We start from the raw sequence: 20,855 nt of genomic DNA, 5'->3' as shown, positions 1-20,855 counted from the left end.
AAAGTGACTGGGGCTCCTGCCTGTGCTTGTAGATCATCTTCTCGTCACCGAAACCTCATCAGGGCCAGCTCTCATCTTTGAGACACGTTGTCCCATCTGCGGGATGTCGTTAGGAGTCCCCCGAAGCCTAAGGGTTATGGACAGGGGACCCCACACCCGGGAGGCGAGGGCTAGGTGTGCGTCTCTCTCTCTGGGGCCAGGCAGGACCCCCCGGCCCAGGGTCACAGCGCTGTCCTCCCCACCAGATCGCCATCCACACGCTCTGGAACATTCGCATTGTGGTGCTGGCCAAGCCGGAGCACGAGAACCGGATCAGCCACATCTGCACGGACACCGTGAAGACGGGCATCGCCAACACGCTGGGTGAGTGGGGCGGGGCCGCGTCCCTCGGCCTGTCCGGTGCCGCGGGGACGTGCCCGGGCTAAAACCCGAGTCTCCCCCATCCTGGGATCCCTTCGGTCCTGGGCAGACCAAGGCGGCCGGTCCCCCAGCTGACACTCACCCGGGTCAACACCAGCACCGGTAGGGCTCTGCCCGAAATGCAGGCTCTGACTCTGCCAGGTTCAGGTGGGGCCCGACTTGCTGTGTTTCCGACAAGGAGCTGGTGGTGGTGTCACACCGCTGGCCCCCGGGCCCCACCTTGCACAGGGGGACCTAGGGTGGGGTTCATGGACGTGCTGCGAAGGGCCAGAGAGTAAATCGTTGAGCTCTGCCGGCTGTGTGTCCCTCCTTGTCCCTACCGCTGTCACACAGAAGCAGACACAGATGCATGCGGCGAATGGGAGGGGCTGTTCTGTAACGCTTGACTCGCCACCCAGGCGGGGGCCTTGGGCCGGCCCCAGGTGCGGGTTGCCCACCCCTGGTCTGACTCTGGACTGATGCGCATGGGATGGCTTTGGCCGTAAGCCAGCGGGACCAACTGGGGTGCCTCAGAGAGTCGAAATGAGAGCAGAGGACCCCGTGACTGTGTGAGTGTGCGTCTGTGTGTGGATGTGTGAGGGGGTGGGTGTGTGAGCCTGCGTGTGAGTGCGTGTGGCAGGTGCCCCCCCACGGGCCGTGGGCGGAGGTGAGGGTGAGGCCAGCGGTTTCTGGGGGCTGGGGTAGAGCCAGGGCAGCCCCACAGAGAACAGGAAACAGCAGGACTGCTGCAACCAAACGCGGAAAGCTCTCTCAGCGTTTCTGCTGGCAGACCTCGCGCTGCCGCGTCCGCACCCCCTTGTCCCTCCTTCCTTCCTGTCGCGGTGGCTGTCCTGTTGTGAAACCCACGCCTCTGCTGCCTAGGAACCTCCTGGCGTCCTTGTTCGGTGGCTGCCTGGGCTGCCTGCCACCCCCCACCCCGCCCCTCTATCCCTTCCCAAGGAGGCGGAGCTGGCCGATGCCCAAGGCCTTTTTTCTTGTTTTAAAGATTTTATGTATTTACTTCTAGAGAGAGGGAAAGGCAGCGGGGAGGGAGAGAGGGAGAGACACATGGATGTGCCAGAGAGACATCAATAGGCTGCCTCTCACGTGCTCCTGACGGGAGGCCTGGCCCACAACCCAGGCATGTGCCCCACCCGGGAATCAAACCGGCAACCTTTTGATTCGCAGGACAAGGCCCATCCCACTGAGCCACGCCAGCCGTGGTTGGATCAGCCACGTTTCAAGTGCTCGGTACACAGGCTCACCGCCGCTGTGTGGGGCGGGCTGGGCTCCTGGGCAGAGTCACGGGGGGCAGCGCGGGTGCGGGGCTCTGTGGACCCTGCGGCCTCTCGCAGCTCCTCAGCCCTGCGGCCGTAGCGGTGCGCCCATAAAACGTTATTCACGGGTTCCGAAACCTAAAATTTCATGTCATTTTAATATGTCCCAAGATATTCTTTTGATTTTTCCCAACTCTTTAAAGAGGTAACAACCATTTGGGGCTGGGGGTGGGCCCCTGTTTGCCCACCCCTGACCCAGAGGACTCAGCACAGCCCCAGATTCCTGGGCCTTCCCCCAGACTCTCTGAGGCGGCAGCTCCAGGGTGGGGCCCGAGAACGTGCCCGTCCCACACGCTCCCCCGGGGACCCTGGTGCTGGAGCGGACTTGGAGAACCTCTGGTCAAGAAGAGAGTAGAACCGGTGGAAAGGGAGGTGGTCCCGGTGCGGGTTTTGGTTTCCCCGGGAACCGGGAGTCAGCCGGGTGCAAGGTCGGCCCCCCGGCCCCGGCTCCGTGTTCTGTGACTTCTTCCCAGGGCTCCTGGCCGCTTTTCATCGTCCAGCCTGCGTGGCACATGGGGGGACTGAGCACCCCTTAGGGGGAGATGCCAGGATGGGGTGCCCTGGCAGCCTCCTCCCTGGGCCCAACTGAGGCTGCTGGCCATTCTCCTCGCTTTCTTATTCCCTCAGAGGGCTCTCAGCCTCCTCGTCCCTGTCTCCCGTCCCATCTCCTCTCCCAAATGAAGCCACATGGCTTTCTTCCCCACTCTCCCGCACCCACTTCTGCCCGCCTTTCCTCACATTGCCTGCCCGCCACGTGACGAGTCGGCCCCTTTGGCATCGTGACCTCTTTTCTTCCTTCCCTTTAGGGAACAAGGGAGCTGTGGGGGTGTCGTTCATGTTCAATGGGACCTCCTTGGGGTTCGTCAACAGCCACTTGACTTCCGGCAGTGAAAAGAAACTCAGGTAACAGCATTCGTTCCCCGAGAGCCTGTGTTGGGGTGTTTTGTCCAGGCAGACTTCAGCCCTGATTGCGACCGCCCTGGCTGAGGCGGGGACCCCATCCCCTCGGCCTCTGGGGCCTTTTCCCGCAGTGTGGCTGGATCCCCTCGGGAGGGCAGAACGGACATTTCTCGTGTCATTAGCCTAGCGGATAGACACTTGAACATCACTTCTTTCTGGAGTCACGACCCTCCCCTGGCGCACCTGTACAGGCGCCTGCCGGGGGCCCAGTCGAGAAGACAGCCATCTGGAACGTTCACAATCCGGGTCCCACTGAGCTCACGCTCCCAGGGCCCTGGCCCGTGGTCTGTTGCAGCAGGGGCCAGAAACCTGAGTCTCGGCCCCCCTGCTCCCCCTCTGAGCTCCGCCACGGCCGAGCGGGGAGCCCTGCCCTGAGGCGGCTGCTCTGTCGGTCCATTAGGCGAAACCAGAACTACATGAACATTCTTCGATTTCTGGCTCTGGGGGACAAGAAGCTGAGTCCCTTCAACATCACTCACCGCTTCACCCACCTCTTCTGGCTCGGGGACCTCAACTACCGCGTGGACCTGCCCACCTCGGTGAGGAGCTGCCCGCCCAGGGCTGGGGCTGCCTGTTGGGGCGGGGAGCTTCCACGAGAAACAGCAAAGAGACAGACACGCCTTCCTGCCGAATGAGGTGGCAATAGAACGGTATTAAAAGACAGTCTGAAGAAACACAACGTCCCTCGGCAAATTTGGAATAGCCGGGAACTTAGGTTATCGGGTTGGGGTTTCACCCTTGCAGGGTTTTCCCTGTGAAACGGCGGTGCTAAGAGGCGCCAAGCCGGCAACCCCAGGCGGGGACCGGTCTGGTGCAGCATGGGGGGCTCCGGGACCTGAGGGGGGAGGGGCGGCCGGCCGTGGGTGGAGGAGACGGGGGTCTCACGCGGCCCTGCCCCCGCTCCAGGAGGCGGAGGCCATCATCCAGAAGATCAGGCAGCAGCAGTACGCGGACCTCCTGGCGCACGACCAGCTGCTCCTGGAGAGGAAGGAGCAGAAGGTCTTCCTGCACTTCGGTGAGCGTGGCCGGCCGTCTCCCCGGGGCCCTCTGCAGCCTCGCTCCGCCTCCCCTCGGCTCCCGAACCTCCTCCTCGCCGTGGGTGGGGCGGGGCTCCCTGCCGTCCCCCTCGCCGTGGGTGGGGCGGGGCTCCATGCCGGGCGGCGGAGGGGACTTGGTGTCTCCAGACGTGAGACGCTGGGCAGCGACGCTGACCCCGGGGCTTCGTGTGGTTTCAGAGGAGGAAGAGATCACGTTCGCGCCCACCTACCGCTTCGAAAGACTGACTCGGGACAAGTACGCCTACACTAAGCAGAAGGCCACGGGGGTGAGTGCTGCCCGCCCTCCGTCTCCACCCGAAGCTCCGGGTCGGGTCCCGTGAAGGCGATGGGGCTGGGATGAGCGTCCTTGTCCACTAGGCCACAACAAAAAAGAGAGGGGGGTGGAGAACTAGAAATCACATTGTGTCTCCGAGCAAAAACCTGGTTTGATGCCCGGTCAGGGCTCACGCCTGGGCTGTGGGCCCTGACCCCAGTTGGGGGTGTGCGAGAGGCAACAGTTGGATGTTTCCCTTTGTCCTCTTTCTTTCTGCCTTCCCCTCTCTCTGAGAGTAAGTAAATAACATCTTTTAAATTAAAAAAAAGGAAAGGAGAGGCCGGACGACCAGACATCCACACATAAGGAGCTGGACTCGTGGCTTCTATGGTATTTGCCGTCTGTCCGCGTATTTAGGGACTCGGAGAGGGTTAAAAGTGTCATTTCCTTAACTGGGTTCTGAAGCGCATTTAAGAAATGCCCTGTGGTCCAGTCGTTGGCTGGTCTGTGCCCAGGGAGTCCTCGGGAAGCAAGCTTCTCTGCCGGGGGCCTTGTCGGAGCCCCGTGGCCGTGTGAACACGGTAGCTCCCCACGAGGCAGTGCCGGTGCCAGCCCCGACTGGCCACGCAGTGCCAGTGAACAGCGCCTGAGGCCGCCTGGGTTCCCAGGGACTGTGTGTGGGCAACGCTGCACTGAAACGTTCATTCTCGTCCAGCAGATAGGTACTGGGAACCTGTGACGGGCTGGGTGGTCTGCTGCGTGACGGCAGATCAGAGGGGCGTGGGCTGTCGGCCCCCCACCCACCCAAGAGTTGAGAGCAGGAAACACAAGACAAGACAGATGTGCCAGGAGAGTTTGGTGGTGCCAGATGCAGTGAGGGGCAATCAGGGAAGGATCGGGAAAGGTTTCTTTTCCTTTTCTTTTTTTAGATTTTATTTATTTATTTTTAGAGAGGGGAAGGGAGGGAGAAAGGGAGAGAAACATCGATGTTCAAGGGAAACATCGATCAGTTGCCTCTCGCACACCACTAACCAGGGACCTGGCCTGCAGCCCAGGCATGTGCCCTAGACTGGGAATGGAACCGGTGACCTTTCGGCTTGCGGGCCGGCACTCAGCCCACTGAGCCACACCGGCCAGGGTGAGGGAGGGTTCTTAAAGAGGAGCCATGTGTGGTGCCTTGAGGAACAGCGTGGGTTTCAACAAGCAGCCACGACAAGGGGTCAGGGCCCGATCCGTTTCTGGGGAGAGAACTGCTGGGGCAGACGCCGAGGCAGGAGGCTCTGGCGTCCGGCGTCTCCCGGGGGAACCGACCCAGGGAGGCCGGGCCTGCAGTGGCAAGCTTCCTGGGGCCACAAGAGGCCCAGGGGAACGGGGGGCGACCCAGACACTGCCTGCGAGCCTCCTGGGCTTCCCCGGGGCCCAGGGGCACTCGGAGAACTGGAGCAGGGGAGGAAGGCCAAGGGCGGGGGAGACGCCAGAACAGAGAGGCTGCCGAGGAGAAGAGAAGACCCAGGACTGCCGCCTTGAGTGAGGCTGAGGCCTCCCCAGACCAGGGCACCCCCTCAGGGCGGGACCTCTTCTTGTGAGGCGTCCACTCGTGGCCGTGTGGCAGGTTCCGGGGGACACGTTTGGGGCTGGTGATGGGGTGGTCTGGTTGACTTGAGGCGGAGAGCGGGGAGTCCTAGATGCCAGATTAAGGTTTTTTGTTTGTTTTGTTTTTGAATGTTTATTTGAGTGAGACAAAACCGGTGGCATAGGCTGGAGAGCAAGATCTCAAATGTCCCAGATTTAGGTTTTAACCTTTTCCATGGGTACCAGGGAGCCGGGGACCATTCTGTGGGGGAGGCGGCGGGGTGGGGGGGTGGCTGGCAGCGTCACAGAGATGCACAGAGCACCCTAGTCTGCTTCGGTGGGAGGGGCGAGGACGGCACAGGGGACCAGTGAGGAGGCCCAAATGGTGGGTCCAGCTGAGAAATAACTGGAGTCTGAATGGGTGAAAAGAACAATGAAAGTGAAAGAAAAGAAGAAAAACAGGACATATTGATCTGATGGCCATTGATTAAAAACTGGAAAATCAGAAGGTAGAGCTGACTTGGAGGGGGAAAAAAACAGAGCTTATTTTCCGACTTCTGTAAAGGAAAATCTCAGAAAGCCTCCAGGAAGCAGTTAAAATACTAGGTTGATGCCAATGAGAGAGGCCAGGGCTGAGCCACAGACCGGGGAGTTGCCAGCCCAGAGAAGACAAGGAGTGAGTGGAGGGTGAGGGGGGAAGAGCCAGGGGCGGATCCGGGGGTCCTCTACGTTAGGAGACGAGAGGCAGAGGCAGAGACGACAAAGGAGACAGAAAGCATTTGCTCGCGTAGGAGGTGGGAAGACCCAGCAGGCAGCTCGCACCACGGAAGCTGGGGTGAGAGACTTCGTGGTCGGTAAGCGGTGAGACGTGTGAGTGGGGAGCGCGTGTCATTCAGGGGAACCCGGCACGGGGAGCTGGACTTGCCGCTCAGAGGTTTCGGTGGGTCTTAAAGGAACAGGGGGCGCAGGGTCTTGGAGGCCCGATCCCGGCTGCAGGAAGACAGGCTGGCCCATTACCAGGGCTGTGTAGAGGGGTCACTGGTGCAGATTTTCAGGAACGCAGGCATCCGGGGCTCATGCCCACAGGTTCTGACGCAACAGATCTGGGGCAGGGCCCCGCTTTCCACATCTCTGTCCTCCTCAGGGGCGGCCAGGGCTGGGAAGCGCAAGGTTAAGAAGTGACGGTTTGGCGGCACCTGTGAAACGACACCTACCCCGTGATTCAGCCATTCCACTTTGGTGCAGACCCAAGAGAAATTAGTCCATTTGTTCCCCAAAGAGCAAATACAAGAATGGTTTAACACCTTTGTTTACAATGTCCAAACACTGAAAACAGTCCTGCTTCCATCAACAGTAGGACAAACAGACGTGGTCCATACATACATTGCGATGCAACCCCGGCAGTAACGTGAAAGGGCTCCTGTTCGCAACAACAGGAGTGAAAGAAGCCGGACACCAGAGAGTGTACAGTTGGCCCAGGAACAACACATGCAATAGAAAATACACATGTAACCGTGGGCTCCCCCAAAACTTAACCAGTAGTAGCTGACCAGAATCCTTACAGATAACATAAAACAGTCGATTAACACGTCTTTGGTATGTTCTATACTGTACACTTACAACAAACTGAGCTAGAGAAAAAGAAAATGTTGTCAAGAAAATCCAAAGGCAAAGAAAATACATGTATGGTACTGTAGGTATTTATTGAAAAAAATCTGCATTTAAGTGGACCCGCACAGAACCTGCGTCGTGCAAGGGTCCTCTGTGTATATACCATCTGTAAGTTCAAGAGCAGGCCAAGTGAGCCGTTGGAGCCATCAGTCCCAGCGCTGTTGGCCTTGAAGAGGGGATAGTATTGACAAGGAAGGGACAGGGGACCCTCTGTGATGGTGGAAATTTTCTAAATCTTGATCTGGGTAGTGGTTAAATGGGTGTATACGATCGTAAAACTTCCTCGAGCTCTGCATTTGGGATGAGTACACTTCACTCTATGTTGTACTTCAAGTTAAAAAATACATAAATGGGCTGTCCAGGCAAAAACATTCTAGAAAGAAAACTGCTGAAAAGAAGGGAGAGACATAATTGAAGGAGATGGCAGAGATAGGCTCTTTCAGGATGAGCACCTTTCCATTTGGAGGCAGAGGAGAGAGAGCTGGAACTTAAGGAGGAGATAAGGGTATTGATTAAGGGGGATCGGCGTCGTTGCCAGGTTGCTTTGCTTAGTACGCCCAGTGCAAGTGCTGCTCACAAGTGAAACTCAGAGAGGGCTGGACTTAGTACGTACTATTGAACGATTGGATGGGCAGATGGATATGTGGATGGATGGATGGACAGATGGATGGGTGAGTGGGTGAATAAGTGCGTGGATGGATGGATAAGATAAGCAACTGGGAAGATGGATATGTGAGTGGGTGGGTGCATGGGTGGGCGGGTGAAGGAGCAGACGGGTGGCTGGGCAGATGGGTGGATAAGCAGATCGATGGACAGATGTGAGAATAGATGGGTCAGCTGTGACAGCTGGAGTATGTTGTTAAAGCAAGTGGCTGGAGAAGATAAACAGAGCCCGGGTTGGAAACACAGGCAGAGAGTTTCATCAGAGTTAGACAGAAAGTAAAAGAACGTAAAAACACAGGAGATGCTGAACCGGGGAGGGGGATGGGTGAGGGGGCCCAGCGGTGGGCCCGGCTGGTCCTAAAGCGGGGGTCCAGGGAGTCTGAGAGTGTGGGGGCATGCGGCCAGAGAAGGGGCATGGTGCCGTCTCTGGGGAAATTCTGTAAAGAACCAGCAGCGGACGAATTCAAGGGCTGCCGAGGCCACGCGTTCATCTTTTCTTTTACTCACCTGCATGCTTTGGGAGTCGCGGGCCTGTCACGGAGCTTGTGACTTTGCTTCGCAGATGAAGTACAACCTGCCCTCCTGGTGCGACCGCGTCCTCTGGAAGTCCTACCCGCTGGTGCACGTGGTGTGTCAGTCCTACGGTGAGTGGCCTGTCGCAGGTCCGTCCGTAACACGGGAGAGCCCCCCGCGGCCCCGGCCGGGCCGCCTGGAGAAGCGGGTGTGCCCTCTCCCACCTGGGGCAGCAACGGGGCATCTTCCGGTTTGGGTAACATTTGAGTGATGGAGCGCTTTTTAAGAGAAACATAGAGGTGTTTCTTCTGAAAAGGGCATATTAGGTTTGCCCTGTGTGGGAGTGGTGATTCTCATGGATCAAAAGTAGTCAAATGTTGGAAGCTTGTGTGGTTCCTCCTAGTACATACTATATACATACATGTAGCTGGGGAGATTTAAAGATAAGTTAAATGGAAGAAAAAGGCATAATGTGCACTTTTAAAGAAATAAGTATGGGAAGATTATCAAAATGATTAAATAATGATGGACCCTAGAAGTTTACGATAGGCTGAAGGAATTCTTAATCGCTTGAGTGCTTCTTCTGAGAAGCGACGTGTTAGTTCCTGCTATTGGAACTTCTCTGCTCTGCGCACTTAAACATTCAGTGCAGCAGGGCGCTCAGACCCCGAGACTCCCCACAGCTTGCGCTCTGAGATCGATGTTAAAAGTCACGAGTCTTTAGGGGAAACGAGCGTAGGCATATCTGGGCCACAGAGGGGACCGTGTCACACACTGTTACTGGGACCTTTGGGCGTGGTTGTGGGAGGTCAGTGGGAGCACGAGTGCAAAACTTCTGGACGCGTCCATGAGCGTGAGTGATTGCTGCTGCGGGGTTGCCAGCCCTGGGTTGACCAGAAGGCCTTCTCCTCCCCTGCTCAGAAACGGCTTCCCTCCCCTGCAGGCAGCACCAGCGACATCATGACAAGTGACCACAGCCCTGTGTTTGCCACGTTTGAGGCAGGAGTCACCTCCCAGTTTGTCTCCAAAAATGGTAAGTGGTGGGCAGTGTCCGTCCCTCTGTTGTCCACAAAGACGGGGGACCCTGGGGCACCGCCCTCTGGTGGCAGCCGCCAGCGGTCTGCACACACCCCCCTCCTTCCGGCACACCCGTGGCCCAGCTGCGTCACGATTCCAGGCCAAGCACTTTCCTGTTCTCTGCAGCACATACGTTGGCTTTTTAAGCCTCACTTTTTTAAAAGATTGTATTTATTTATTTTTAGAGAGGGAAGGGAAGGGGGAGAGAGAGAGAGAGAGAGAGAGAGAGAGGGAGAGAGAGAGAGAGAAACATCAATGTGTGGTTGCTGGGGGTCATGGCCTGCAACCCAGGCATGTACCCTGACTGGGAATCGAACCTGCGACACTTTGGTTCAAAGCCCGCGCTCAGTCCACTGAGCTATGCCAAACAGGAAGCCTCACTTTTAATACAGTCTTTAAAATGGGGTCAGTGAGTGTATTCTACAGTGGGGTGCATCTGCCACCAAAGACACTTCCAGGCAGGACCCGGATGACCGGTTTTTGGTAACACATTTGGCTTAGTATGTTTTGAGTTTGTCTCTTCTGTACAAGGCAAGCAACTCTGGTTTCCCACTTCGTCTTGCGGTGGTAGGCCTTCTTGTTTAAACGCATTTGTTCAAGTTTGAAAAGTGAGTCCGAAGGAGATTTAAGTCACTGTGAGTGTAGGCAGGTGTGTGGTGGAGAAGACGGGATGCGGATACCGAGTCAGGGAAACACGCAAGTCAGTAATGCTCAGATTTACAGGTGATTTTTCAAATGACCGAGCTCAGCCCTGGTCATTTGGGCTGGGCCACCGTCACCCCAGCAGGGGCCTGGTGTCCTCTCTGGCGTGTCCAGCCCTGGGCCTGGGTGATTGGGGGACACTGTTGTCACTTTCTCCACCAAACTCCCACTCCTGTGGCCAGCGGACAGCCCAGACCTGTTCAGGGGGTCCGCGCAGGCCCTGCACGGGCTGGAACAGCCTGGCCAGCCGTGTCCTTCGTGCCGTGAGGACTCAGGCAAGGCTGGAGCAGCCTTCCTGGGACGCCTCCCCGTGCTGTTGGTCCCCAGCAATGCGACCTACCCGCCTCAAGCGTCCATGACCCATCGTCCTCTCTCCTCCCTAGCTCTGGCCACTCTGGCTTTCCAGAACCTTCCACCTCTTCCCCAGCTCCCATCCATCTCCTCTTTCTCTTCCTGCAGCACCGATGGGGAGGGCCCTGCTGTCACACCTTTGATGAGGACCCTCATAGCATCCTCAGGGTCCGGCCTGCCTCCCCCTGGGGGGTCTCGGCACCGAGCAGAGGCCCACGAACACCCACGACCTGGAAGGTCTACCTAGGCAGAGCCTGGCCTCGGTGCCCTGGCGCTTTAAAAAGGAGAGAAAAGTGAAATGAAACAAGCCAGACAGAAAAACAAGCACTATGTGGAATCACTTCGTGTGGAAACTTGGGAAAACAGTAGCCGATCTCACAGATCGTAGGAACAGAACAGGGCGGTGGTTCCCAGGGGAGGGGCTGGGAGGGAAACGGGGAGACGTAGGTCGGGGGGGTGCAGACCTTCAGCTCTGAGACGAAGAGGTTCTGGGGTCTGCGCCTCAGCCCGGGGTCTGCGGGTGATCACACGGTGCCATCTCACTGCGCGCGTGGAGCTGACGGAGAGTAGGCCTCGAGCGTTCCCCCCACACCCAAAATCCTCGCAAAAATGGGGTGATGTACGGCGGCGGGTGTGTGAGTTGTCCTGATCTTCGCAGTCATTCCCCAACGGGCACGCGTGTCAGCGCGTCACGGCGCACGCCTCACATACACGCAGTCGCGGTTGTCAGGGGCTCCTCAGCCAAGCTGGGGGCGAGGAGAGGACGGGAAAGAAGGAAGGAAGGGAAAGGTGGAGGGGGTGTCTGTCCTTGCTCCACGGTGGCTCGGGGTCTACGTGAGTGGACTGGACTGGACCCCGCTCACAGGCGGCCTGGGGACACGAGCGGAAGCGTCGTCTCTGAACAGCGCTGAGTACAAGTTCCCCGCGCACACTGAGCGGCCGGGCTCGGAGTCAGGGGGGGCTGGGGCTTGGAGTCAGGAGGGGCTGGGGCTTGGAGCCAGGAGGGGCGGTGGCTGTGCCCGAGGAAGGAAGCGCAGGGGCCCCGAACTTGGAAACGAGATGGATCCGGTCTCGGCAGCTCTGCCGCACCAGCTCTGTCTGCTGGAACTAGCAGGGAGACTGAGGCAGCGAGCTTAAGGACATGGCCGGGGACCATGCAGCTCCAGTGACAAAGCCGCGGGTAGCTCTGATCCAGGACCGCGTGGCTCATCCCACACTGTCCCCACCAGTTTGCAGTTCGCAGCAGCGGCTGTTGCCGCCTTGGGGATGCTCCGCCGTGTGGGTGGCGGTGGGGCTTCAGGGCAGCCTCTCTCCCCCTGGACTCTCGCCGTCCCCGGCCCCGGGGGGGGGGGGGGGCAGCGCCGTGCTGGGGGGCCCATTCGAAGCGCCCCATCTGCAGGCACGCCGTGGGCCCAAATCTCTGCTCTCACCTGTTCCAGGCCCCGGGACTGTCGACAGCCAAGGGCAGATCGAGTTCCTCAGGTGCTTCGCCACCCTGAAGACCAAGTCCCAGACCAAGTTCTACCTGGAGTTCCATTCGAGCTGCTTGGAGAGTAAGGGCTGCGGGACTTGCTTCTGCTCTCGTGGCCTCTCTGTGGGTGGTCCTATGCACCCACAGGACTCGTGGGTGCATTTCAGGGAGGGGGTCAGAGAAGTGGGATTGCAGGCAGAGGGTACAGGGGGACACCAGTGGTGTGTGGAGGGGGGTGGTCCCCAGGGGTCTGAGACGCTCCACTCCAGGGACAGGGCCGTCACTGAGGTCATGACCCCCAGCCCCTTGTAGGTGACCGGGGCAGCTGGATCCTTTCCTCGCCCCTCGGGGCACAGTGTAGCCCACACAAGGGTCCCTCCAGGCCCAGCTCTGACAGAACCGGAGGGTCCTGGGCGAAAGTCCAGAGCTCCTGCGGTCCATGCCAGGCCCTGAGCCGCCCCCTCTTCCCCGGGGTCTTCTGCTCTTTCCTGCACCACAGACAGCTCCCCCGGGGGGTCTGGAGCCCCCCTTAGCCAGCAGCAGTTAGCACAGAACTCCCCTCTAGGTGACACCTGCAGGCGTGCTGTCTGAGGCCGTTCCGTGTGGGCAGGCTCCTGGGGTTTCTAGGTCTCCTTGCAGAGATGGTCTGGGGAGTGTTGGTGGTAGTGGGGGGGCAGGGAGGGTGGGGGAGAGCTGGTGACGGGATGGGGGAGAGCTGGTGACGGGACGGTGGAGAGTTCCAGAAATCAGGAAGAAGACCCCTGGCCCCCGGCACAGTGCTGCCCTACCCCCTCCCTTCTGGGACTCCCCTGGGTGCGGCCCCCGGTGAGACCTTCTCCACGTCCAGTGAAGTCTCCAGGTCCCAGTTCACCCAGCAGGGGCAAAGTACTTCCAAAAAGGGTGAGGACTTTTGTGGGGGCGGTTTTTAATAAATTATTGAGATATTTGCATACATCTCTATGGAAACAGCATATTAGGGAGCTTAAATTAGCATCTCAAAGGCTGCCTTCTTGAGCGGCGTGGGAGAGCTGTCGCGTTCCTGATCTCCTTGCCTGCGAAGCTCCGAGTTCCTCATTGCCTGGTTTGTTGCACAAAGGAGACTTTAAGGAGAGAAGTCTGATTCTCCTAAAAATAAATAGACCCCGTTGGCTCATGGCCATCCCCTGCACCAACACAGAATCCCCGGCACACCTGCCCCCCCCCCCCCCCCCCCAGCAACGATGCTGTGGCCCCTGCAGGCGTAAGGGGCAGGACGGCATCTTCGCTGGCCCAGGTGGGGCGGCCCCAGGAACCTACCTGTTCCCTGAAAACCGTCCCCCTTGTCCCCCGACAGGTTTCGTCAAGAGCCAGGAAGGGGACAATGAAGAAGGGAGCGAAGGGGAGCTGGTGGTGAAGTTTGGGGAGACCCTGCCAAAGGTAATGCGAGAACAGGACACCTCCCCGCCCCCCCTCCCAGGAGGGTTTTGCAGCCATGTGGCCAGCCATGCCGGGCAGTGACAGACCCCCAGCCGGACCTGCCCCGAGGGAGCAGGCCTCCTGGTGACAAACACGGACCCGGCCACCAAAGACCTGCCCGCCCATGGGTGGCACTAGCCCTGTGCTAAGGCGGTCTGTGGTGCCCTGCTCAGCGGGGGCCAAACGTGGTCCTGTGTCCAGCAACCCCAGTGTCTCTGAAGGGATTTCAGTCCCCGTGAGGGGTTGTGGGAGGGATGGAGAGGTCGCCTTGGCTGACCACGTGACTTTACAAAGAAGGAAACTGAGGCAGATCCCAGAGAGGTTTGTCCACGGTCACCCGACTTCAGGGACAGACCCAGGACCCCCGTGCCCCGAGACCCCGATTCCCCCGCAGTGAGTGAGTGAGTGCTCCTTTGCCTGGTCGGCCCTGGCTCCGGGGGTCAAGTGCAGGCGTGGAGAGGAGGCCGCGGGCTCCTGTGCGGATGTGAACGCAGAGAGAACTGGAGGTGACCGTGGCCCGCGCGAGCAGAGGGCTACCACTTAAAACGCGCAGGCAGACCTTAGCGGGAACACGTTCCTCCTCACTGCGGAAAGGCACGGCGTTCTCCCTGGGACCCGGGGCGGTTTGGGGATGTGCGGCTGATGGTGAACACGTCTGGCTATGCGCACCGGGCGCCCAGTGGAGGGGAGGGCCTGTGTCTTCGTCACACAGCGAGGGAGGTGGCACAGGGGCAGTTACAAGGCTGGGATGATCTGTCGCCTGGGGCAGGGTCTCGGGGCCTCTCCTGGAAGGTACCCTGAGAGGTGACACCTGAGATGAGTTTTGGAGGATGGCCTTCCACAGCTGGAGGGACCTGTCCTCTCCCAAGGCTGCGGTGGGGCATAGGCAGGTTTCGAGGGGCTGGGCACTCACTGGTGATTGGCACCAGCTCTGGGGCCACACTCACGGAGGCCATGCCGTCTCAGGAGCAGAGGCCGCACCCGAACCACAGTATTCCAGTTCAGGTGCGCTCTGATGGGGGGTCCTCCACGAGGTGGGGCGTGGCTGTCAGACGTCCTGGGCTGTTTTCAGGTTCACCTGCATCCAGGTGGATCTGGGCGCCACTCACCCTCCTGCTGCTTCCCCCAGCTGCCCCCACACAGCATCCAAATGCTTGTTTCTTCCTGTGTTCAAGCCAGGCCAGCGTCCCAGTCCCTGCTGCACCCTGTCCACTTCGGGGACCCTTAGGGTGCTCCCGTCCCCACATCCTGACCGCCGCCAAGACCCGATGCTCTGTCTCTGTCCCCTCCTCTCCACCTGCCGCTGCCTCCCAGCTGTCTCCATGCTCCCGTCTTCTCACCGAGGCATCCAGAAGCTTGATGGAATTTGCTGGAATGCCCGTCTCCTCCTGGCACACCCTCCTTTGTCCGCCAACTCCCTGGTGGCCCACAGGGTGAGCCCAAGCCCTTCGGCTTGGCCCCCAGCGCCTCTCCATCTCCAGCCTCATCTGCTCCCACAGCCCCTCGGGGGCCTGACTCTCTGCTGCCCCCCCCCCCCCCGAGACCCACACCGCCTCTCTCACGGCCTCCACTCACTTCACCCTCTCGAACCCCTTTGAGACGCCTGGCACTCTCTGCTGCCCCCTGCACCCATGGTGAGGGTGCACCCGCAGGCACTCCTCGTCCAGATGTCACCCCCCCCCCCGCTCCCACTGCTCCCCCAGGGGTGGGGCCTCCCTGCATCCACCGCACCGGGCCCTGGGTGTCAGTCAGAGGCGGCCGCCCGGCCGTGAGCGGGAGTCAGTGAACAGAGTGGTTGGTGCGTCTCTGGAACCCCAGAATTCCTCGGAGCACCCACTGCAATGTCCAGTCGTTTGTTCTGGAACTTTCTGTCACTCAGCATGGCACCCGGCCCGAGCCAGGGGTCTCTGTATCTGTGGGTGGGAAGCAAGGGGACAGCCTGGAACAACGCAGTCGGGGACAGGGCTAGAACCTGGGATCTGTGCCTCGCTGCCACAGAGCCACCTACCCACAGGACAGTCCTGACCCACCGGGGGGCTCCACGGGGGCGGACACGGAGGCCTCAGGTGCCACGGTCACGGCAGCCTCCGTCCTGGGAGGGGCTGCGGCTGGAACAGCACCCTGCCCGGGAGCGGGGGCCTGGGGTGGGGGCGGGTGCACGCACACCTGGTTCCTGGTCCGCTTCCCTTTGGCTGGCCTGCCTGGCCCCTGGGGATGGCAAAGGAGGGCAAGGGAGACAGGGACGGTGCGGCGTGTTTGGGGTCTGGCCCTGTCCCTTGGGCCTGGGGTGCAGCGTGAATGGTGGGAGGGGGGCGCAGGAAAGGAAGTTGAGGCCACCGTCGCCTCGCTGGGTATGGAGCACCTGCGGCTTCCTCCCTGCTCTCTGGGCATGGAAGGCAGACTCGGATGTGCTTCATACCGACATGCACAGGCCTGCTTCCTCCAGCACCCCCTGCTCTGGGCTGGCGACCCTCGCCTGCCTGTCCCCGACCCGTCACCTCTAACCCCGTGCCCTTCTCTCTGCAGCTGAAGCCCATTATTTCCGACCCCGAGTTCCTGCTGGACCAGCACATCCTGATCAGCATTAAATCCTCCGACAGCGACGAGTCCTACGGTGAGGGTCCCTTGGGTGCCTCGGGTGCCTTACCTGCTGTGCGCCCGTGGCCTCTGATGTAAGGGAGGCGGTGGCATCTCCGTCACAGAAAGCCCCCCTCGGTTCCCCACCCTACTCTCCTGCTGCTCCTTGCCCCAGGCCGGGGCTGCCAGGGGACAGCCGCTGGTCAGTCGCCCTTCCCGCCGCAGCAGCCACCGCCCCGCCCATGCCCTGAGACTCCTGTGTCCGATTCCGTGCCGGGCCCTTTGCAGGCATTTAAATATTGTGTTCTGGCAAGGCCGTGTGAAGCGGACACTGTTCTCCCAGTTCGTAGATGAGAAAACTGAGGCGCAGCGAGGGCAAGGGGCTTGCCCGAGTCACAGGGGCAGGAGCCAGCCGAGCCCTTGTCTGAACCCAGGTCCGCCCAGCACTGCTCAGCCCTCGGGCCAGCGGCCCCGCCAGCTGTGCTGCCGGAGAGACATCATCCCGTGTAACGCCGTCAGCCTGTCGCGGCTGCAGCCCAGGGTCAGGTCCGCCCTCGCACTTGGCTAGTCGGTGTGTCTGCAGCAGGAGTGAGGGGGTAGGCGGCCAGGAGAGGCTGGGGGCAAGAGCCTGGTCAGGCAGCTGCAGGTACAAGCCGAGGGGCAAACACCTGATCCTCGGGGCACACGGTCACGTGATCAGCTCTCCCTCTCACACACGTGTTGGCAAGGATTAAGGGGACAGACAGGGGCCCACGGTGCAAGTAGTGGCGGTGAAGATGGAGCGGTAGGGTGAACCTGAGAGGTGGTATGAAGGGGCGTGGTCTGGCTTTGGGAATTGGGGAAAGTGGGGTGTCGAGGACGGCCCTGCAGTTGTGGTTTGAGGAGCTGGGGTTTCCGTTCCCTGACCCCGGCCCGCTGAGGTGAGGGGTGGGCCCAGGAAGCCAGCAAGCACGGCCGGACGCGGTGGCGTCGGGGGCGTGGTCAGAGGTGGTTTGAGAAGGGGGCAAGGGCATGATGGCCCATGTGCCCGAGAGATCCAACAAAATAAAAACTCAGCCCTGGCCCTTAGAGCGACTTGGGGACCATCGTGGCCATGATGAGACAGCGTTCCTGGGTGGTTAGGGAGTGAACAGTCAGGGGGGCGGGTTGAGGAAGCGGGGGTCCTTAGGCCAGCGAGAGTGTGAACCTGGCCCAGGGAGAGGTTTGTTTTCGGAGGGAGGAAGTTGGAGGTGCTCAGAGCTGACGGTGGAGGGCTGGGAACAGAGAGAGGCATGGGTGCCCCTGGGTGCTGGTCGCCCGCTGTGCAGACTCGGCCGGAGCCCTGAGATGTGAGGACAGTCACTGCCCTTGTTGCAGAGGTGAGGACAGGAAGTGACTTGTTCAAGGTCATGTAGCTGCTTGGACAAACTGCTGTCACAGTGGCTTTGACGAGCTACAGTGCGACCTTGGACTCGAGCCCAGGCAGCCCAGCTCCAGAATCATGCCTTTCACCCCCTGCCAGGACGGCACTGGAAACAGGGTCCCGGAGCCAGGGCAGGGGGGCGGGCAGAGCCTGGGGTGTCCTGGCTCCAGATCCGAATCTCCTGTCCATCACGTCTGGCATCCGTGTGGATGCCAGAACCCACAGGCTCGGTGGCAGGGACCAGGAACTCGGGTCTGATGGTTCCGTTTCCTCGGTCAAGTACTGTCTGCCTCCTTTGCTGCCTCTCCTTGGAACGCGTGCTCGCAAAGAGCGCGCTGCAATAGCAACAGAGAAAAACACCCACCGGCGGTCCGTCCCCCTCCCCTCTCTCTGCACCGGTCCTTTCTGTTGTGGCTTCGTGCTCGCACCCTCTCGCTCGCGTACGCAGGTTTCTGCCTCTCTAATCATCACGGAGATGCCATTTATATGCTGCTTTCCTCACCTTGTATTCAGTAAGACCCACTTCCGTGATTCTCCCCCATGGTCTCTGCGATTGTCGCTTTTTCACGGCTTCCTAATATTCCGTGGGTGTGCTGTCTCCTCATTCTTAAAAGTTCCCTTTATTACTGTTCCTGCCGGTGATGTTTGTTAGTGTGATCAGTGATGCCGAGATGGATCTATGTGGGGGCGGGGGCATTTCTTATTCTCCTGAAGCTACTTTTTTTTTTATTGTTTGGGGCCATCTCTTTAGGACGAGTTACTCTGTTTGCAGGTCAAAGGGTGTGAACATGGTCGTGATCCTTGGCCCTTGTTATGAAGCCGATGGCCCGCACCGACCTTGCCACCTCCCAGGGCACGTGGGTTTCCCTGGGCCGGGCCGGCGCTCGCTGGGCGTCTCTTCCCTCCTTCTGTTTTGGGCAGAGTTCACGGCCGTGAGGGTCCCTGTGTGCTGCCTTCCTGTGTGTCGCCGACGGCTTCCGAGGCTGGATGAGTTCCCCTTTACTGACATTAGCCAGCTAACAGTTCTTTTGTGTGAAATGACTGTTTGGGTGATCTGCCTCTTTGTCAGCTGGGGGTTTCATTTTGAGGAGTTCCTCGCGAGTTCAATAAAACCCCGCTTTGTTGAAGCTGACTTTCCGTGAATGGTTCCAGTCAATCATCTCGTTTTCTTTTTCTTTTTTTCCCCCTCTGTGTAAAAGTTTTAAACTTTTCTGACCTCTTCCCTGTCAGTCTTATTTTGTCATTTCTGACAGCTTCCAACCGTGCAAAGTTGTCATTCCTTCCAGCCATCAGATTAGGGTTTAATTCTGTTTTTCTGCTGGATGCTCTGTGATTTCATTTCTTTTTCACACCAGCTCGTCTGCGCGGAGCTGGCCTGCTGTCAACTTGGCCACGTTCCCCCAGGTCGCCGGGGCGTGTTTGTCCGCAGGCTGACTCGAGGGTCCCTGCCCTGGCCATCGCTTTGAAAGCCCATCGTCGGTGGCAGAGCTAACTCTCCGGGCCAGATCCGCGGTGTGTGTCCCCTGAAACGGTGGGGTCTTGACCCAACTCTTGTCCCCAGGCGAGGGCTGCATTGCTCTACGGTTAGAGGCCACGGAAACTGAGCTCCCCATCTACACGCCCCTCACCCACCACGGAGAGATGACGGGCCACTTCCGGGGGGAGATCAAGCTGCAGACGTCCCAGGGCAAGATGAGGGAGAAGCTGTACGGTAAGCAGGCTCCACCCCCAACCCCGCCCCCTCCATCCCCACGCCCCCCCCCCGCCCCCCTAGCGCTGAGGGGTTAGCCACGGGAGTGCGGTTCCTCTCGGCAAAGCTGTCGAATCGTCCCTGTGTGGTGGGCGGGGACACGGAACCACAGAGAGTGCTTGGCTGAAGGTCGCACACGGAGGAAGCAGCCAGCCCCAGGGGAAGCCCGGTGCTGGGCAGAATTTGTAAAGGTGATGGGGTCCTGCCTTGCGTGACAGTGAGGCAGGGGGGCTCCCTGCCTGGGGACTGTCCGGCACCCAGTACTCTTGCGGGGTGCTAGGCCGTTGGGGTGCTGCCTCGCACGGACAGGGACCACCCCCTTGCCCTGCGGGAGCTCCTTTCTCTAGCAGGACCTTGAGTGTGAGTGAGGGGACCTCTGCAGCCGTACGCAAGAGTTGGAAGTGAAGACACGTCCCACCTGCCCTTTAAACCCCTGAGGGGGCTGGCTTTGGCACCAGGAGCTCTGGGGGAGTCACTTGTTATGTATATATATTTTTTTAGTGATTTATTTATTTTTAGAGAGGGGGAAGGAAGAGAAAGAGAGAAACATCAATGTGTGGTTGCTTCTCCAGCGCCCCCTACTGGGGACCTGGCCCACAGCCCAGGCACGTGCCCTGACTGGGAATCGAACTGGCGACTCTTTGGTTGGCAGGCCAGCACTCAGTCCACTGAGCCACACCAGCCGGGGCTGTATATTTGTTTTATTAGGATCTGCCAAGAATAATTTGCCCGTTTTATCCCTTGCCACCAAAGGACAAAAGTTGGAAGTGTCCCGTGAAATGACCTGCCTGGGTCCCAGGTGCCAATTCTCCTCCCTCTGGAGCCATGGCAGACAGAACTAATCAATCACTGAACTCCCATGAGGCCTCCAAGTCTCGCAGAGCCCACCTGCCCGGGTAGCTGGTGTCCACCGCCTGGCTCCGGCTGGTCCGTAGAACCCTCCGCCCTCCTGGCCCGGACTCTGCGTGCTGGGTCCTCACGTGCCCTGTCCCGGCCTCTCCTTGCAGACTTCGTGAAGACGGAGCGGGACGAGGCCAGCGGGCCCCGGTGTCTGAAGAGCTTCACCAGCCACGACCCCATGAAGCAGTGGGAACCCACCAACAGGTAGAGCAGGGGGGTTGCCAGGGTTTCCCTGCAGACAATTGATTGGCCTTGCAGACCCAGAACCCAGCGGAGGGGGGGGGAGCAGGGAAACCGAGGGCCCGGAGAGCAAGAGGCGCTGTCCTGCTTCCAGCTCCGAGGTGTCGGGCTGCTAACCTGCAGCCCTGTGGGAATTCATGTGACTTGGTGGAGCACCTACTGTGTGCAGGTTCTGGAGAAACCAAGGCAGATAGGTGCCGCCCCTGACTGAGGCACTCACAGCCCAGACAGAAAACACCTGTGGAGGCGGCTGCGTGGAACGGTGGCCAGGTCCCCCGTGGACGGGTGACGTCGGCAGTCTTGGCCCCGTGGGCAGCAAACCCTTTCCCGTTACTAAGGGAAGAAGTCGCCATAGGCAGGGTAGGGGGACACACACAGGCTGCTCTTGCCAGGGCCAGGACTGGCAATAACGGGACGTTGTAAGAGTCACCTCAGCTCTGGTGGGGCCTCGAGCCCCAGCATGAAGCCAGCGAAGGCTGTGGTGGTCTCTGTGCCCCTGCTCAC

At 59.7% G+C, this 20,855-nt stretch overlaps 1 protein-coding gene across 2 annotated transcripts in view; it reads left to right on the top strand.

Moving 5' to 3' along the window:
• The window catches only part of INPP5D (inositol polyphosphate-5-phosphatase D), a 107,456-nt gene that overhangs the window by 78,041 nt on the left and 8,560 nt on the right, over positions 1–20,855 (top strand). For both annotated transcript variants that reach the window (XM_036022692.1, XM_036022691.1), the window contains exons 13-24: positions 246–363; positions 2,543–2,639; positions 3,097–3,235; positions 3,603–3,711; positions 3,932–4,020; positions 8,476–8,557; positions 9,370–9,459; positions 11,996–12,109; positions 13,361–13,443; positions 16,009–16,096; positions 19,023–19,172; positions 20,219–20,315. In XM_036022692.1, the coding sequence (XP_035878585.1) occupies positions 246–363; positions 2,543–2,639; positions 3,097–3,235; positions 3,603–3,711; positions 3,932–4,020; positions 8,476–8,557; positions 9,370–9,459; positions 11,996–12,109; positions 13,361–13,443; positions 16,009–16,096; positions 19,023–19,172; positions 20,219–20,315 (1,256 nt within the window). The remainder of the gene's footprint in view (positions 1–245; positions 364–2,542; positions 2,640–3,096; positions 3,236–3,602; positions 3,712–3,931; positions 4,021–8,475; positions 8,558–9,369; positions 9,460–11,995; positions 12,110–13,360; positions 13,444–16,008; positions 16,097–19,022; positions 19,173–20,218; positions 20,316–20,855) is intronic.

This window comes from Phyllostomus discolor, chromosome 4, assembly GCF_004126475.2.
Source record: "Phyllostomus discolor isolate MPI-MPIP mPhyDis1 chromosome 4, mPhyDis1.pri.v3, whole genome shotgun sequence".
Lineage (NCBI taxonomy): Eukaryota > Metazoa > Chordata > Mammalia > Chiroptera > Phyllostomidae > Phyllostomus > Phyllostomus discolor.
This window is presented reverse-complemented; position numbering and strand designations above follow the sequence as displayed.